Raw genomic sequence first — 18860 nt, forward strand, 5'->3', positions numbered from 1 at the left:
CTAGAAGCTGGGACTCGGCCCGCGCGCTTCACCGAAGAACCGGTTCCGTCCGGTTTTTTTTAAAGGTTTGGATGTACACATTTAGCCATGTACAAATATCATCGCTTTACGAGATATAAAGCCCCGCACATAAAATAAAAATCTGAAAAAAAACACGCACCGAAGGGAAAGAAGAGAGCGGAGAGTGAGACGGAAGAGGTTGGCCTCGGCTGGGAGCCCTCCGTCTCTTCATGTTTGCTGCACTGAGACGGAAGAAGAGTGAGCCCTCCCGACCCGGATTATTGTTATTATATTATTTCTTCTCGGCAGCGGATCTGTGAGAAATAGGATTCCTTCTGCCTGATTCCCTGAGGTAAATTCCTTACTTCCCTCGTCTCATGTGTTTGTGAGCTGATTATTTATTTATTTGCCTGTATAGTGGCTGGCGGGCCGGGCTCGGTGTAATCGGATCTGGGAGTTGGGACTCCGATTCCTGGTGCTTTCTGTTTCTCTGCCTCTCTTTTATTGGGGTAGGGGAGCACAGGATTGTATGTGTGTATAAGTTTTGCTTGGTAATTTTATACTTCACCTTCGTTCCTCTTTTTTTTGTTGTTGTCTATTTTACACCCTCCCCCTTCCCGTTCTTGTGTGACTCGATTTGTGTTTCTTCCCCCCCGCCCCCGAAAGCGGAAGAGGCTGCGCAGGCCGCGGGCCCGCTCCTGTAGTCCAGCCCGGGGATTAGGAAGCGCTTCGATCGTTCGGCGCCTCCTCCTGCTGTCACAGGCCGCGGGCCGAACAATAAACGGAGGGGGAGTCGGTGCTGGGCCCGGCTGCAACTTCCATTGCACGGCCCGGGCCGAAGTTCCACAAATTCGCAGCCTCAGCGCTGATTATTCTGTTTTTCTTGTTTATTTTTTTCCTGCTTGATTGATTTTTTTTAATTATTTGTCAATTGTTGGTGTGTTCAGAACTTACAAGTTTCAGAGAGTCTAAAAGCACGGTGGCTTTAAATGTTTTAAATTACATTGCAAACACAATTTATGGGTGAAAGTATTATTTGACGTGGACTAGTCTTGTTAAATAGGTGAGGTACTGATGAATCAGTCTGGTTTTCATCTATAGAAAGATTTCAAATAGTCTCACTACGTAGGCTATCTAAATTAAAATGTGTGTAAAATACTTCCACCTGTCACGTTTGAACTTAATCTATGTTCAATGTGAGCAAGGAGTACGGCTATCTTTGGGGTTCCCCTTCTTGCCCTCCCCCTCCCTGGAAAATGGAAATCTTGTATTAAGGAAATAAAGAGAATGATTGGGTCTTGCAGAGTATTTTAAAAAGTCACGGGGTTGGTACCGGGTTGTTTGGTGTTGGAGATGTTTTGAATATGTAACTAAAGAAGTGTTATCTGAACAGGTCAAATGTATTTACATATGGCTGAAATCAGTGGTAAAAGTAATAAATTGATAGTTTATAAGTAATAGGTGTTGTCTTCCAGGAAATAGAATGGTATACCTGTCAAAATAGTGTCCTCGTTATGATACACGATTGTACTAAAATGCCACAACATTTCCCAGTCATTTTGTTAAGACATGTATATTTTTCATATTTTCATATCGAGGAATGCTGAATAAACGTTAGTTTAGAAAAGTGTTACTAAGTCACGTACAAGATTTTTCATGCTGAATATGTATATTAAAGTAACGAGCAGTACCGTGGCCATGACTTGCATTGATCAGGAAACAGTTTGTATTGCAGAAAGGTTGAAGATTCTGCTGATTTCTAGTCCCGGCGTCATTTTCTCTCCTCCCTCATAATCTATTGCGAGGGTAAGTCTGTCTTTGTGCTGCTGCTCCTGTTTATTGCAACAGGGCCTGGGGCCTAGTGCATGCATGGAGCTTAGAAAGCAGCACTGCATGTCTTTTACTTGTCAGGGAGTAAAGGGAAACGCGCGTTTATCTCTATCGTTCTTCTGTCTGTCGGTTTATGCAGTCCTGATTGGAAGAAGGGCTGTACGTAACACACATTTCTATTTGCAAGAAAGGAAGGGCTGTAAAGAACACATTTGTTGTGTTTGGGTCTTCTTTTTTTTTTTTTTTCATCATCATCAGGAAGCGACATTAGCAGTGCTGTCGTTTGAAATCAGGCTCCAGTTAAAAAAAAAAAAAGTAGACATCCAATCATTGCGCAGTTATCGCCAGTTCAATTTCTGTTATTTTATCGATGTACAACGTATGAATTATAAATTTTGAACGGGGTTTGTTTCATTCCTGCTAGTTATTTTAAAGTGAGCATAGAAAAGGAGTTCGAGGAGCTTGGCATTATAGTATAGCTCCGATAGCTCCGTCGCTTATTTGGTGTCCAGCTCAATAACTTTTTTTTTTTTTAATAACATTGTATCGGCGGAATTCAGAAGAAAGTTGATTTGGCTCAGTGGTTTGTGTGGTACTGCTATATAGAGGGTAAGTTAGCCCTCTTCGTAGCTGGCGAAGATATGCTGTCATTTGGGTTAGTTTCTGTTTTCATCAATGCCCATATAGTTATGATTTATTTTCTAAGTTCACAGTTGTAAGCTGGTAATAGTTTTTGTTTTTAGGTTTACTCTCTTTAGGAAGATCTTTCTTTTTTTGACAGGCTATCTGTAGCTCGCTAATACCATATTAAATAGCTCACAGTAGGTTACAACAAGATACTAAACCACAATTTGCCCAGGATGTCACAAATTTAGCAGAAACAGGTTACCTTATTTAAAAAAGAATATTCTAAGTATATATCATTAAATCACATATCAAACAATAGGTCTTTAGGCGCTTTCTAAACATGCCGTAACTATGTAAAAATCTTAGATTAGGCTATAAAAATTCCCAAAATTTGGCAACCTGAGAAAAAATTTCTAGAGCCAAAATAAGAGTCCGGCAAATAGCTTCTCCTCCTATTTTGTGCTGTTTACTAAAAATTTAGAACACTAGTAACACGTTCAAGTAGATACTTGATTTACATGAATGGTCATTTGTGTTTTTAGCCAGAGTCACTCTTGTTGTAATAGTTTGCTTAAAACATAAATAAAAACACGTTACATTTAAAATTTAAGCTGTACTTCAGTGCACATATGTTGAATAATTACATGAAGTTAATATTTTACTATGGGTTATATAAATTGTACATTAGTTTTTCACAAATTCTCAGTGTAGTATGACAGTTTATTATTACTACTACTACAAATCATTTCTATAGCGCTACCAGTCGTATGCAGCGCTTCACAATTGAACATGAAGAAAAGACAGTCCCTGCTCAAAAGAGCTTACAATCTAAATCAGGACAGATAGACCGGACAAATAAGGGATAAGGGTAGGACAGACAGGACACATAGGGAAAATGGACTATTGAAGAGAGTAAGACGATAAGGTTATGAGCAGGTGACAAGTTAGGAATTAAAAGCAGCATCAAACAGGTAGGCCTTTAGCCCAGATTTGAAGGCGGCCAGGGTTGGAGCCTAACGTAATGGCTCAGTAAATCTATTCCAGACATAAGGTGCGGCGAGTTAAAAGGAACGGAGTCTGGAGTTAGCGATGGAGGAGAAGGGTGCAATTAGGAGAGATTTGCCTAGTGAATGGAGTTCCTGGGAAGGAGTGTAGGGAGAGATGAGGGTGGAGAGGTAGTAAGGGGCAGCAGAGTGAATGCACTTTTCCTATATAATAATTCTCACCTCCAACAGGATGTGCTTGGGACCGTGCCTGCCGGAAGTGGTCTGCTAGGCAGGCACGCACTGACCTCAGTGACATCACTGAAAGACAATTTGGCAAAGCAAAACAATCTGAGTGCTGGCCATTAGGACACAGGGTTGATAGGAGAGTTTTAAAAGACTGAAGGAACCGAAAGTGTTAAATGGGGGGAGGGGGGTTCTGAACAACTGAAAGACATGAACATTTGGCAAAGCAAAACAATCTGAGTGCTGGCCATTAGGACACAGGGTAGATAGAGTTTTAAAAGACTGAAGGAAACGAAAGTGTTAAAACTGGAGAAGGGGGAGGGGGAGTTGTGAATGACTGAAAGACATGCAAATTTGGGACAGAAAAACAATCTCAATGCTGCCCATTAGAACCAAAAGTGTTTGGGGGGGGGGGGGGGGGGCAAGTTCTGAATGAATGAAAGAAATGAAAATTTACGAGAGGAACACAATCTGAATGCCGGGCATTTGTACACAGGGTAGATAGGACACTTTTTTTAAAAAAATGAAGGACGTGAAAGTCTTACATCTTGGGGGAGGGGTGAGGAGGAAAGCGGTGGGGTATCCGGATACTGGGCGTTAGGGCCACGGGGGTACATAGACTTTTGAAAGCCTTAAGGAACCCAAAATGTGGGAAGGGGGAGGAAACGGGGTGAGGGGCATTAGGAACAGGGGAGGGGGCCCTGTCACACACTCTCATTCTCATACACACACTGTCACACAGACAGTCTCACTCTGTCACACACCCGCACATTCACTCTGGCTCTCTCTCTCAAACATACACACTCCCAGGAAAACCTTGCTAGCGCCCGTTTCATTCGTTCCAGAAACGGGCCTTTTTTACTAGTAGGTTAATAAGAGGAGCTTGAACTGTGTACGAAAACGGATAGGGAGCCAGTGAAGTGACTTCAGAAGAGGGCTGATGTGGGCATAGCGACTTTGGCGAAATATTAATCGTGCAGCAGAATTTTGAACAGATTGAACATTATGATTATTATTGCTACTACTACTACTATTATGGAGTTACCTTAACACAGTCATCTCAATGTTTTATTATGGACCATGCACTCTGATTAGCTGAAAATCAAAATTTTTTTACATTGATGGGATTGTCAGAATCTTAATATTTGATTACATCACCATGTGTAGGTTTGACAAAAGGACTATGATGGGGCCATTCAAATGTTTTTAGTGGAGGTCTAGAAACTTTGGCTGTCTGAAACCTGGGATGCACAAACTATGAAGTGCACCTATTATCTCCGCTTCCCCTGGATCTAACATCTCTCCTCTCTTCTCTCCCTCCCTCCCTTGTCCATTCTTAATCTCTCTTTCCCTCCTTCCCACCTAGACAGTGTCCAGCATTCTTTCCTTCTTCCCCCAGGTCCAACATCTCTCCTCTCATCCCTCCCTCTGTCCCCTGTCAATTCTCCCTCCCTCCTACCCAGCCATTGTCCAACATGTTTCTCCTTCTCCCCAGAGCTCCATCATGTCTCCATCTTGCTTCCTTTCTTCTCTTCCTTCTCCAGTATCTCTTTCCACCTCTCTTCCCTCCCTCCTGCCTAGTCACTATCCAACATTTCTCCTCCCCCCTCCCCCCCGCTTTAAACTGTTTCTCTGTCCAGGTCACCAGCAGTTACTCCCCAGGGAATTCTGTGCAAAATTTTTGAAAATTCTGTTCTATTTGTAGTGTTTTTGCACAGAATTTCCCCATCCTAAGGCCTCAAATGTCCTGTTATTTCCCTCTTGAAGCTCCACCCCCCCCCCCCCCCCCAATTTCAAATGTAACCTTTGCCTTTCCCCCTTTCATTGTACTCCTGGAGTTGGCTGTCCCCCTCCCCTGCAAAGATCATGCAGCAGGAGGAGCAAATGAACTGCTGGACATTGGATCAGGTCTTCCTTTTCCTCTTTTACTGGCTTAGACCAAACTATTTATGTGAACTGTGGGAATCTAAGCCAGCAGAGGAGAAGAAAGTGACGTGTGCAGTGGTTCATTTCCTCTTCCTCCTCCTCCTTTGTGATTTCTGCGGGGTGGGGAGAAGGGAAAGAGACCTGATGTTAGCAGTGAGCAGAATTCTACACAATAATAGAAGAATTCTGCGCATTCTGCATAGTTGCACAGACTTCCCCCAGGAGAAATCAGTGATAGCGATTCGCATAGGCTGTCTCTGTCTACTGCTGATCCCGGAGCCTGTTCTCTGCTGCGTCCTAACCTTATGGAAGTAGGAAATTAGGTCAGAAGGGGGTGGGACATAGCAGAGAGTAGGCTTGGTGGCCTATGTGAATCTCTGCCACTGCTAGTGATCTGGACAGAGAAATGACAGACTGGCAGAGTAGTGGGATACAAGGGGGGGGGGGGGGTGCCGGAGAAGGGGGTCAGTCTGCTCCTCTTGCAGCCTCAGGGCCATTTTCCTGGTGATCTACTTTTGAAGGCTCAGTGGTCTGGATTGTGGACAGCGGTCCATCATTTGAGTAGCTCTGGCCTGTGAGATGAGTGGTGAACTAAGCCTGTGTGGTGACCTTTTGTAAGTTTATTACAGGCAACCTCTGAATAAAGGTATTTTTGCTTCATCTTCTGTGATACATTTTATTTCTTTGTTACTACTGACTTTGGACCCTACTTCCCTCTCTTGTGTTGATACCTTTTGTGATACAGTACATAAAATATAGGCAAGGAGTTTGGTTTGATTGTTTCAAGGAATCTTTTATATGTAGATTTCTATTCCTTTGCAGCTTATTTGATGCTTCCTAAAAAAGTCAGTTCCAGTTTGACCAGGTTTTTTGTTCATGTCTGTGTCCGGTGAAACAAGCTCTGAGTGTGTCTGCTAAATAATGTCTAAAAGACAGTTTGGCGGGAATAGGATTATTTGAGGGTTGGAAAGCATTATTAGTGTGGTGGGGGGTGAATGAGAAGGGTTTCTTATGCTTTTTGAGGTGGCATGCAATCCAATAGAATGAAGATTTAGACATAATTTCTAAGAGTTCTAATTCGGTATTTAGACATAGAATATTCCAGTAGGAGGTGGAAGAATATTAGTGGCATTGTAGTTATTTTAATTGTCATGTATGTGCAGTTAATGACAAATGATCAAAAATGAAATTTTAAATACTGTGTAGTTGATTTGAAGTTCTTATTTTATTATTTGTAAGTTTTATATTCCCAAGGATATATGTAGTTGGATTTTGACTCATAGAGATGTTGAATCTGTTTAGTCTTTAAAACTTGCAAATTGTCATATAACTTGATGGATCATTCATTTTTGCTTTCCTGTCTTGCTTCCATTGGCTTTTCTGGAACTGTCCTTTCTTGGTTTGACTTCCCCCCCCCCCCCCCTTTCGCACCGTACTTTCATAGTTCAGACCCCTCTTCTGCATCTCGTGGTGTTTACTGTGGTATTCCATTTTCTCTCCCCTTCTTTTCAACATCCTTTATCTTTCTATCACCGCATGTTCTCCTAATCCAAAAATTTAGGTTTATATATATATATATCTATAGCTTTATAATAAAACTCACCCTCAGCGTTCTGAAGACACTGACGTCACTGAAGCCAAGCCACTGACGTCACTTCCTTCATGAAGGGTTCGTGGTGGTGAAGCCACCGAAATCACCAAGTCTCTGGGCCCCGCCCTCGCGTCAAACGTGATGACGTCGAGGGCGGAGCAATGGCGTCACACATCGAGGGCAGAGCAATGGCGTCAGTGGTTTTAGAAAGTGCGTTGACGAGGTGCGGAGCAATGGCGTCAGTGGCTTCACAACGACGAAGGGGTAGGGAGGGGGGTGGGTGGGGAGAAAAACCTTGCTAGCGCCCGTAAACGGGCCTTTTTTTTACTAGTAATCTTATATTTTTCTCTCATGATCCTGGCTCCCTAAATCTTTCTACCTTGATTCTATCAGTGGCTTTTCACAAATTGTTTGGTACTTAAACTTAATCCTGCCAATTGGGGGGGAGGGGGGTATAGGAGTTGGAAGGGTAATGTTCAATGCATAATAGAGGGACATGTGTATTATTAGATAGAACAATCCTTTGAAGGAGCACATTAAGAGGACCCACCAGTAAATATTGTTGGGATAATACACTGAGTAAAACACGAGTTATAAATATTGGAGTTTCATATAAAAGTTTATTGTTAATAGTTATGCATTGTACAGTAATTATACATGTACACATTATAGATATAGGAGTAGACAAGAAGGAAGGGATAGGGAGAAAAGTTTGGAAAACATTGATGATGGACATTTCAGGTTTAGTAATATGTACTAGACTTTGCTGTTATACGATTTATATTGACTGAGATGGAATTGTATACCATGTGACCTCATCAATAAAAAATTGTTGAAACATAAACTTAATCCTGCCAAATTGTTGGCATTCTGGTTAGCAAGATCCACAATCACCCCTTCACTTATCCCTTCTGTTCACTGTTGCCCTATAACACTAGTTGGTTCCTTGAAATACCTAGGAGTTGACTCCCAATTGTCCTTCATTCCTTAGATTTCCTCTGTCCATGTTTCTGCTCTTTCTCCAACCTTTCATAGGTGATGATAACTGTGCTGCCCTTCTTCATACACTGGTCATTACCGAATTGATTATTGCAATTTCCATTACGTTCATTCCCACTATTCCAGGACAAGTGGATAGTTATGTCCATTGACCAGCAGGTGGCGATAGAGAATACAGAACTGAGCACAACTACATAGCTCCCTGTTATCAGCCCAGTTCCTCAGTATCTTCTGTCTCCAGCAGGTGGACGGACAGACTTCCTCTGTCTCTGGTTCTGAGGCCTTGCTCCTGGTCCAGTTGGTCAACTGGTTCCCAGTTGAACATAGTGAGCAGTTGAGCAGATATACCTGGTGGTGCTGGGTCCCTGTTGTGCCTCCTCCCTGAGGATTCTGCGCATTTTTTCCCCTGTTTCTTCTCTGTATGGGAGCCTACTCAGCATCCAGTCTTCTTGTAAGGATAAGGAGTTGCAGGCAATGCAGTGAGTTTGGCAGACTGGTGGTGCTGTTGTGTCCTGCTGTACTTTGGGCCTCAGGATGTCCTTGGGAGCGCTGCGCATTGGTGCTACTACCCCTCCCCCCCCCCCCCGAAGTTTTTTTTGTTGGTTCTGAGCTTTGTTTCGCAACAAAAAAGGCGGGGTAACACGGTGCACCATGTGTTTTCCTGCGCAGCGGCTGTCTGCAGTCTTGGCAGCCGCTGCAGAGAGTGCTCTATTCTGCCTGTCGAATGGGGGGCGGTGTTCCTTTTTGGGCCACTGCATGGGGTGCAGTTCGGTTCCTGAGTGGAGGGGCTGGTTTGAGGCACGAGTCCTCAGGGGCACACTTAGTTCTTGGCTCATTCCTTTCTGCCCGGTCCCCTGTGCAGCATCTTGGCGGTTCGTCTCAGAGGGAGGCGGGAACGGTGGCCATTTTATATTTCTACTGATGCAGAGCCCCGCGTAGAGGGCTGTGAGAGAGGTCCGTTGGGGGGGGGGGGGCTCTGAGTTGGGGCCTACCCTTTGGCCTTATTCTCCTGCTCTACTGGTCCTTTGTGCTAGTGCAAGGAGTCATACCTCCAGCTATCCTGACAGCTCCGGTGAGAGAGGGGATGGGGGCCTCCAGCTCCCAGGGTGTCTTGGTCTCTGGTTTTGCTACAGGGAGGCAAGCTCCCTCTGGGGGAGGGGAATACCCCTTTGGTGCGCAGCCTGTGTTAGCGGGGGGAGTTAGGCTGCAAGTTGTCCGAGGCTCTGGCAGTGCTTCCCGTAGAGGACCTTTGGGGGTTCCAGCGGGTAGCCAGGTGGCTTGCGTTCTAGAGGGCCTCAGGACCCTGTCCAAGGCATTCCCCTTGCCCCTGGTTTTTCAGGTCTGGTTTCCCGCAGCGTGGTGTGAGCCTGACATGGGCCTGAAAGTTGGGGATCTATGGCCCATCTCTTTTCTCTGGTGCCAGAAGAGCAGGAGAAGTCCCTTTGCCCGAGTTGACCTCGGTGACTGGAGTCACCTGGCAATTTCCTTCTGGTTGATGGCGACGTGGCCTTGAAGGCCCTGGGGCTGCGGGCTTCTGCTTTCAGCCCTTTGTTCGCATGGGCCTGTTCTCCGTGGCACCAGCGGTCTGTTTCTCGGGGTGGTCCTCAGACTGCCTGGATGGAGGCGGGCTTGGCCTGTTATGCGAATGCTGGGTATGACTTACTGTGTGCTTCGGTCCAGAGTATGTCATTGGCGGTCCTCACAAGGCATCAGTTGTGTCTGTGGGCATGGACGGCGGCTGCCACTTCCAAGGCCCTCATGGTCAAATTTCCCGTTTGTGTCACTTTTCCTTTGGTAACAACCTTGGCATGTTGGTTCATGAGCTGGGTGAATTCTGGCCCCAGCATCTTCCAGAGAGCTTTCCTTATTCCTCTGCTCGTCCGGCTTGCTCTGTGGTGCCTGGTTTCGAGACTGCTTGCAGTATAGGTCTGGTCATCTGCCCTTTGGCCAGAGGGCCCGGTTTCGGGACTGCCTGTAGTATAGGCCTGGTAATCTGCCCTTTGGCCAGTGGGCTCGGTTTCAGGCCTGGCAGCATTCCTTCGGGGAGCCAGAGCCCCGCCAGGGCGCTCAGGGTGAGCAGCTGATGTTTTTCAGCAGTTCCTTTGTTGGCAGGACAGCTGGCCCCTTCTGGGTCGATGGGGTTGCTTTCAGGCATTTCGAGGCATGTGGACCTCCACCTCAGCTCTAGGGGTGCTGGTTTTTCTAGGCGATGGTTACAAGCTATAGTTCTCTCCTTCGGTAGTGTCTCTCTGCTTCTGGCGGCTCTGGGCAGGAGCACGGTAGGGATGCTGCTGGCCCTTTGGGTCTTTGTTCCTATCCTGGGGCGGTGCTCCTTTTTTGGTGTTCCTAGGAACAGAGCATCCCATTGTGGGTCTTAAGGGGGCACCAGGTGTCTGCGAGTGGCCTTTTTTTTTTTCCAGATGGTGGCTCTGAGGTCGGTGCTCACGTCCGTTTGAGTGGGAGAGTTTTTCTCTCTACTCTATCTCAGGGAGACATTCTTACTACCTTCCTTCCTGCAGGCTGCATCAGCAGTTCATTTCCAGTTATGGATCCTGCCATTTGGTCTTGTCTCGGACTTGAGAGCCTTTGCTAAGGTCCTGGTCATAGTAGCAGTCTTTCTGCGGAGGCTGGGGTTTCGTGGTCTCCTGTACCTGGATGGCTGTCTGTTCCAGGCCTCTTCTCACCAAGCCTGAGTGGAGGTCACTCTTTGTTTTGCCTCCTGTTACTTTCTGGTTTGGTTAACAATTTCTCAGGAGCAGGCTGGCACTGTCGCACCAACTGGAGCTCTTGGTGTCCTTTCGATTCCTGGTGAGCTTCAGTTTTTGTGTCAAAGGGACGGTGCTTTAGTGTGCTAGGTTTCCCGCTTCTGCTTCGTTCTCAGCCTTGGGTCTGGGATTTTGGGCAGGTCCTTGGATCTATGGTGGCAGCCATGGAAGTGGTACCTGGGACACTCAGGAGGCCACTTCGGAGGTCTCTGCTCAGCCACTCGTCTCCGGTTTCGGAGGGCTACAGTGTCTAGCTATTGTCCTGACAGTCAGACAGAGCTTGCCATGGTGACTGCTTCCCTGGTCGTTGACTCTGTGAAGGCTCTCCCCAAGCCTGCTTTGGGAGGTGGTGTTTGCAGATGCCAGTTTGTCGGGCTGGGGGGGGGGGGTGCTCCTTGTTAGGGTTCCCTGGCTCAGGACTCTTGGTCGCATGATGAGCCGCTATGGCCCTGTATTGTCTGGAGCTGTGAGCAAGGCGCCGAGCTCTGGAGTCTTTTGTCCCACTGTTGGGAAAGCCTCGGTTTGGGATTTTTCGGACATTGCTAAGGCAGTGGCCTATTCCTTTTTGCTAGGGTTGTCTCTCATCAGTCTGTTGGTGGTGGAGTCCAGCTTGTTGATGGTCAGGACAGGGAGTCATCTGTTGTGCCTTTTGGCCATCTCGCGGGGTCCCTCTTTGTGGAGACCGCTGTTTTTCCAGCTGGCACTCTCTGGTTTCCAGTGAGTGGTGGCTGTTGGTCGAGATGTTCTTCTGGTGGTGTGTTAGGGCTTTCTGAGCCTTCCTCGGTTGTTGGCCTTCGCAGGGATAGGGCACTCTCGGAGTTTGGACGCCCTGCTGCAAGTGTCTGAGTGAGGGTCTTTGGTTCGCCTTCCCCCGTGCCTGAGGTTTGGCTGGGTGTACAGGAGAGTGCTGGACCATTGGGGCAGGATGCTCCTTTTCTCCAGCCTAGGGTGCCCTTGGTCTGCAGGGCTCATGCAGCTCCTTGTTGGGGAGCCACTGCGCTTCTCTCAGGTTTGAGGGCTTCTTGCTATGGGCCCGGTGGCCATGGAGGATCTTTCCCTTTTTTGGTTCTATGGCCTGGCCCTTTGGGGGGGGGGGAGCTCGGCGGAGGAAGGTTTATTTTTGGCTTTGGTCGTGGCTCCCCCTGCTTCAGGCCAGGAAGCGCTCTCATTCCTCAGTGTCTGCCTTTCTGTGTCTTTTAAGGCGGACGTGCTGTGAGGTTTTTGGGACTCCGTTGCTGCTTCTCTGGCTCACTTCCTGGTTTTTATAGCAGGAAGGAGTGCCAGGGGGCTAGCGCTGAGTTCCTTGAAGGTTCTGGTGGCAGCCTTTGCTTGTCTTCAGGTGGAGGGGTAGCATTGTATATTAACGAGAGCCTTGAATCAAATAGATTGAAAATTCTGCAGGAAACAAAACACTCCTTGGAATCACTGTGGATTGAAATTCCATGTGCAAAGGGGAAAAGGATAGTGATAGGAGTGTACTACCGTCCGCCTGGCCAGGACGAACAGACGGATGCGGAAATGTTAAAGGAAATCAGGGACGCAAACAAACTGGGCAACACAATAATAATGGGGGATTTCAATTACCCGCATATAGACTGGGTTAATGTAACATCTGTACACGCAAGGGACATAAGATTTCTTGATGAAATCAAGGACAGCTTCATGGAACAGCTAGTTCAGGAGCCGACAAGAGAAGGAAAAATACTAGACTTAGTCCTTAGTGGTGCTCATGATCTAGTGCAGGGGGTAACGATACGAGGGCCGCTTGATAACAGTGATCATAATATGATCGGTTTTGATATTGGCATTGAAGGAAGTGAAACTAGGAAATCAAGTACGCTAGCGTTTAACTATAGAAAAGGTGATTACGACAAAATGAGAAAAATGGTGAAAAAAAGACTGAAAGGAGCAGCTCGCAGAGTAAAAAACTTACATCAGGCGTGGATGCTGTTTAAAAACACCATCCTGGAGGTTCAGGACAAATATATTCCACGTATTAGAAAAAAGGGAAAAAAGACTAAACGTCAGCCGGCGTGGCTAAACAGTAATATAAAGGAAATCATTAGAGCCAAAAAACAATCCTTCAGAAAGTGGAGAAGAGAACCAACTGAAAGTAACAGGATAGATCATAAGGAATGCCAAGCCAAATGCAAAGCGGAGATAAGGAGGGCAAAAAAGGACTTTGAGAAGAAATTAGCGTTGGAAGCAAAAATACATAGTAAAAATTTTTTTAGATACATTAAAGCAGGAAACCGGCCAAAGAGTCGGTTGGGCCGCTGGACGAAAATGGTGTTAAAGGGGCGATCAAGGAGGACAAAGCCGTAGCGGAGAAATTAAATGAATTCTTTGCTTCGGTCTTCACCGAGGAGGATTTGGGGGGGACACCGGTGCCGGAAAGAATATTTGAAGCGGGGGAGTCGGAGAAACTAAACAAATTCTCTGTAACCTTGGAGGATGTAATGGGTCAGTCAGCAAGCTGAAGAGTAGTAAATCACCGGGACCTGATGGTATTCATCCCAGAGTATTAATAGAACTAAAAATGAACTTGCGGAGCTACTGTAGAAATATGCAATCTGTCCCTAAAATCGAGTGTAGTACCGGAAGACTGGAGGGTAGCCAATGTTACTCCGATTTTTAAGAAGGGTTCCAGAGGAGATCCGGGAAATTATAGACCGGTGAGTCTGACGTCGGTGCCGGGCAAGATGGTGGAGGCTATTATTAAGAATAAAATTGCAGAGCATATACAAAAACATGGACTGATGAGACAAAGTCAGCACGGATTTAGTGAAGGGAAGTCTTGCCTCACCAATCTAATGCATTTTTTGAGGGGGTAAGCAAACATGTGGACAATGGGGAGCCGGTTGATATTGTATATCTGAATTTTCAGAAGGCGTTTGACAAAGTGCCGCACGAAAGACTCCTGAAGAAATTGCAGAGTCATGGAATCGGAGGTAGGGTATTATTATGGATTAAGAACTGGTTGAAAGATAGGAAGCAGAGAGTAGGATTGCGTGGCCAGTATTCTCAGTGGAGGAGGGTAGTTAGTGGGGTCCCGCAGGGGTCTGTGCTGGGTCCGTTGCTTTTTAATGTATTTATAAATGACCTAGAGATGGGAATAACTAGTGAGGTAATTAAATTCGCCGATGACACAAAATTATTCAGGGTCGTCAAGTCGCAGGAGGAATGTGAACGATTACAGGAGGACCTTGCGAGACTGGGAGAATGGGCGTGCAAGTGGCAGATGAAGTTCAATGTTGACAAGTGCAAAGTGATGCATGTGGGTAAGAGGAACCCGAATTATAGCTACGTCTTGCAAGGTTCCGCGTTAGGAGTTACGGATCAAGAAAGGGATCTGGGTGTCGTCGTCGATGATACGCTGAAACCTTCTGCTCAGTGTGCTGCTGCGGCTAGGAAAGCGAATAGAATGTTGGGTGTTATTAGGAAGGGTATGGAGTCCAGGTGTGCGGATGTTATAATGCCGTTGTATCGCTCCATGGTGCGACCGCACCTGGAGTATTGTGTTCAGTACTGGTCTCCGTATCTCAAAAAAGATATAGTAGAATTGGAAAAGGTACAGCGAAGGACGACGAAAATGATAGTGGGGATGGGACGACTTTCCTACGAAGAGAGGCTGAGAAGGCTAGGGCTTTTCAGCTTGGAGAAGAGACGGCTGAGGGGAGATATGATAGAAGTGTATAAAATAATGAGTGGAATGGATCGGGTGGATGTGAAGCGACTGTTCACGCTATCCAAAAATACTAGGACTAGAGGGCATGAGTTGAAGCTACAGTGTGGTAAATTTAAAACGAATCGGAGAAAATTTTTCTTCACCCAACGTGTAATTAGACTCTGGAATTCATTGCCGGAGAACGTGGTACGGACGGTTAGCTTGACGGAGTTTAAAAAGGGGTTAGATAGATTCCTAAAGGACAAGTCCATAGACCGCTATTAAATGGACTTGGAAAAATTCCGCATTTTTAGGTATAACTTGTCTGGACTGTTTTTACGTTTGGGGAGCGTGCCAGGTGCCCTTGACCTGGATTGGCCACTGTCGGTGACAGGATGCTGGGCTAGATGGACCTTTGGTCTTTCCCAGTATGGCACTACTTATGTACTTATGTACTTCTGGAGATACTCTTTAGCGGCTCTTCTGGCCGTGATTTGTTTATGAGAGGTGTGAGTTGCTTTGCCCCGCCCTTTCGGGTGCCTTTCCCGGAATGGAATATTCTGGCCCTTCGGGGGCTGCAGCGCTTTCCGTTTGAGCCCGTCACAGTGTCCCTGTTAGACCTCACATGGAAGTGGAGGCTCTTAGGGGCGTTTCCCTTGGCCTGTCACCTCTTGCAACTTCAGGCATTCTCTGGGAGGGAACCTTTGTCCGTTTTTTGGAGGGGGGGTCTCTCATTGGGCAGTTCCTGCCTTTTGCGTCAGGGGTTTTGATCTTTCATATTTTAGTTAGCGATCCCCCCTTCCTTTTTGTCGAGAGGAGGTGGGGGAACAGTAGGCCTCTTGGAGGCTTCTGGACACTCGAAGGGTACCCCTGCTTTTTTCTTTGATGTTCCTGGTGTCTTTAACCCTTTTGTACGGTTTGGTACTCAGGAGTTGGGGCTTATGGTGCCCAAGGCTTTCTTTGCCCGATGGGTGAAGGGGTTGTGGTCTCTGCCCATATTCTGGAAGGAACTTTTTTCACCGCAGGTTTGAAGGCACTCTCTTCCAGCTGTGTGGCTATGTCTTGGGTGGAGGCTTCAGTGTCTTCGGTGGATTTTTATGGGGCAACTGTGTGGGCTTCGCTGCATTCCTTCAGTACGTCTTTTAGCCTGGATGGGGCCACACAGGCAGAGGCTGGTTTTGAGGCGTCGGTTCTGCGTTTGGCAGGTTCAGCTTCCCACCCTCGTAGGGAGAGCTTTTGGACATCCCACTTTTCCTGGAATACTGAGAATGAACGTAATGGAAGGAAAACTTAGGACTTGCCTGATAATTTTCTTTCCATTAGTTCTTCTTCACTATTCCAGGAGCCCTCCCGTGGTTTGATGCCTTCTTTGGTGGCTGTATGCACTGTCTTTGTATCCTGTTTTTCAGGGGCGTTCTCTTCGGATTGTTCTTGGGGTTGGCTCTGTTGTTTGCTGACCATGCTCCTGTTTGGGGCGTTCTTTTGTCCTTGCTTGTGGACTGATACTGAGGAACTGGGCTGGTAGCAGGGAGCTATGGTAGTAGCGCTTAGTTCTATATTCTCTGTCTCCACCTGCTGGTCGATGGACATGACTACCCACTTGTCCTGGAATAGTGTGAAAAACTAATGACTACCCACTTGTCCTGGAATAGTGTGAAAAACTAATGGAAAGAAAATGATCAGGTAAGTCCTAATTTCTCCATAATTTACACTGTTTTTTCCTCATTATTAAAAAAAAAATTACAAACTGTTCAAAATACTGCTTTGCACATACTCTCCTGAGTCCGTCGTTTCGCCCACATCACCCCCTTATTCATACTTCACCATTGTCTTCCTGTCGCCTTCCGTATTGAATATAAGATCCTGGTACTCACCCACCAAGTTCTTTTTTATTTTCTGTTTTCCCTGCATACCTTTCTGCCTGAAATTTTACCCTTTTTAACACCTAACCAACTTTCTATTCTAGCCCTGTCACATACTAGACTACAAGCTACGTGTCATTCTTCCTTTTTCTCATTTAGCATGCCCTTGTAGAACTCTCTCCCTTTTGCCCTCTGCAATGACCAATCATATTAACTTTTCAAAATTGCCCTTAAAACCCACTTATTTACTAAAGCATTTTCTTAGTTCATTTTTCTCTTTTAACTGGTCGGTCTAGAGGGCTTCCGGTGACATCCCCAGAGATTGCAGCAGTAGCCTGAGGCTCTGATCAACCCAGGAGAAAAACACAGTGAAACTCGCGCTGAGACACAAGCTGATACTTTGGATCTTATTCGGTTGGGGTAGTTTGATACATACAGTGTACTGATGGCTTCCGGAAGGGAAGAAACAGGAGAGATTAAGCATTATTTCCTTGCTACTAATCGTGCTGAGCATGCTGGACCATGGTGGTGGGTCTGGTGCGGAGTTGAATTTTCACGAAGATGGTGAAGTGGAAGATCCAGGTCTTTCTGTGGAGCCACTTACTAAACGCGATCTCCAGCTAGTGCTACAAGAACTAAGCAAGGTGCTACTGAATGCTGCAGCAGCGCAATTTCGTGAATTAGTCAATTATCCAAGATGTCCATGGGGGCCTGGAAGATATGATCTCTCACGTGGAGGAGAACAAGCGGCAGCTGGACTTGCATGCCACCCAGTTGGAAATAGTGGTAAAGGAAATGGAGCAGACTAACACTACTGTGGAGATATTACTGGAAAAAATATTTGATCTAGAAAATAGACTGCAAAGAGGAAATCTGAGAGTTTGCGGACTTCCGGAATTGGAGGCAGAAGAAGACTGTAAAGCCATTGTCTGTGAACCTTGCTTGCAACTTTTGCAAAATGCTCCTAATAACAATTTGAAACTGCTGGATGACATGTACATAGAACGAGCTCATTGGGCCTTAGGTCCTCCGCAACCAATACTGTGGTTTGCTTTTGCTCCTTTGCTTTTAAAGGACACTTGTATAAATTGGCGCACAAAGCGGGATTGCTGAAGTACCAAGAACACGCATTGGAAATATATCAAGACCTCTCTGCACTAACTTTGCAAAAGAGGAGAGGCTTTTCTGAGGTGACTGCACTGCTGTGAAGAGAGTGCATCCGTTATAGGTGGCTCTTCCTTTTTGTACATACTAACATTACAGAGTTAACAATGGTGGAGGCCTTTGCTTATCTCTGTGTAGCGGGTCTCTGGAAAGATCTGGAGCCGACTGCAACGACCATTGCTGTGCCACCTATATCTGCTCCAAAATGGCAAAGAGTGCCAGCTCACAACAATCCACTTACACATATAAGTACATGAGTGTTGCCATACTGGAACAGACCAAAGGTTCATCAAGCCCAGTATCCTGTTTCCAACAGTGGCCAATCCAGGTCATAAGTACCTGGCAAGGTCCCAAAACAGTACAGTGCATTTTATGCTGCTCATCCCAGAAATAAGCAGTGGATTTTTTCAAGTCCATTTTAATAATGGCTTATGGACTTTTCTTTTAGGAAGCTATCCAAACCTTTTTAAACCCCACTAGGCTAACTACTTTTAACACATTCTCTGGCAACGGATTCCAGAGTTTAATTACACGTTGAGTGAAGAAATATTTTCTCTGATTCCTTTTTAAATTTACAACTTGGTAGCTTCATTGCATGCCCCCTAGTCCTAGTATTTTTGGAAAGAGTAAACAAGCGATTCACGTCTACCAGTTCCACTCAGTATTTTATATCTCTATCTCCTCTCAGCCGTCTTTTCTCCAAGCTGAAGAGCACATCCCCTTTATCATTTTCATCCCCCTTCTCTGCACCTTTTCTAATACCACTATATCTTTTGAGATGCAGTGACCAGAATTGCACACAGTATTCAAGTTGCGGTTGCACCATGGAGTAATACAAAGGCATTATAACATCCTCATTTTTATTTTCTACTAGTAAAACATGCCCGTTTCTGGAGCAAATGAAACGGGCGCTAGCAAGGTTTCCTCCCGAATCCCCCCTCCCTACCCACCCCTTCGGCGTTGTGAAGCCACTGACTGCCATTGCTCCGCACCTCGTCAACGCATGCCACCTTCATCTCCTGAGTTGTGAAGCCACTGACGCCATTGCTCCGCCCTCAACGTCATCATGTTTGACGCGAGGGCGGGGCCCAGAGACAGTGATTTCGGTGGCTTCACCACCACGAACCCTTCGAATCCGAAGGAAGTGACACTGACGTCAGTGTCCTCAGAACGTTGAGGGTGAGTTTTATTATATAGGAT

General features: G+C 46.1%; 1 protein-coding gene across 1 annotated transcript in view; it reads left to right on the forward strand.

Moving 5' to 3' along the window:
* Positions 1-17216: 17216 nt before the first annotated feature.
* NIPBL (NIPBL cohesin loading factor) overlaps positions 17217-18860 on the forward strand; it is a 1064356-nt gene continuing 1062712 nt past the window's right edge. Inside the window, 1 exon segment of the mRNA XM_030191924.1 lies at positions 17217-17423. Within this exon segment, the coding sequence (XP_030047784.1) occupies positions 17217-17423 (207 nt within the window).

The sequence above is a fragment of the Microcaecilia unicolor genome, chromosome 2 (assembly GCF_901765095.1).
Source record: "Microcaecilia unicolor chromosome 2, aMicUni1.1, whole genome shotgun sequence".
Lineage (NCBI taxonomy): Eukaryota > Metazoa > Chordata > Amphibia > Gymnophiona > Siphonopidae > Microcaecilia > Microcaecilia unicolor.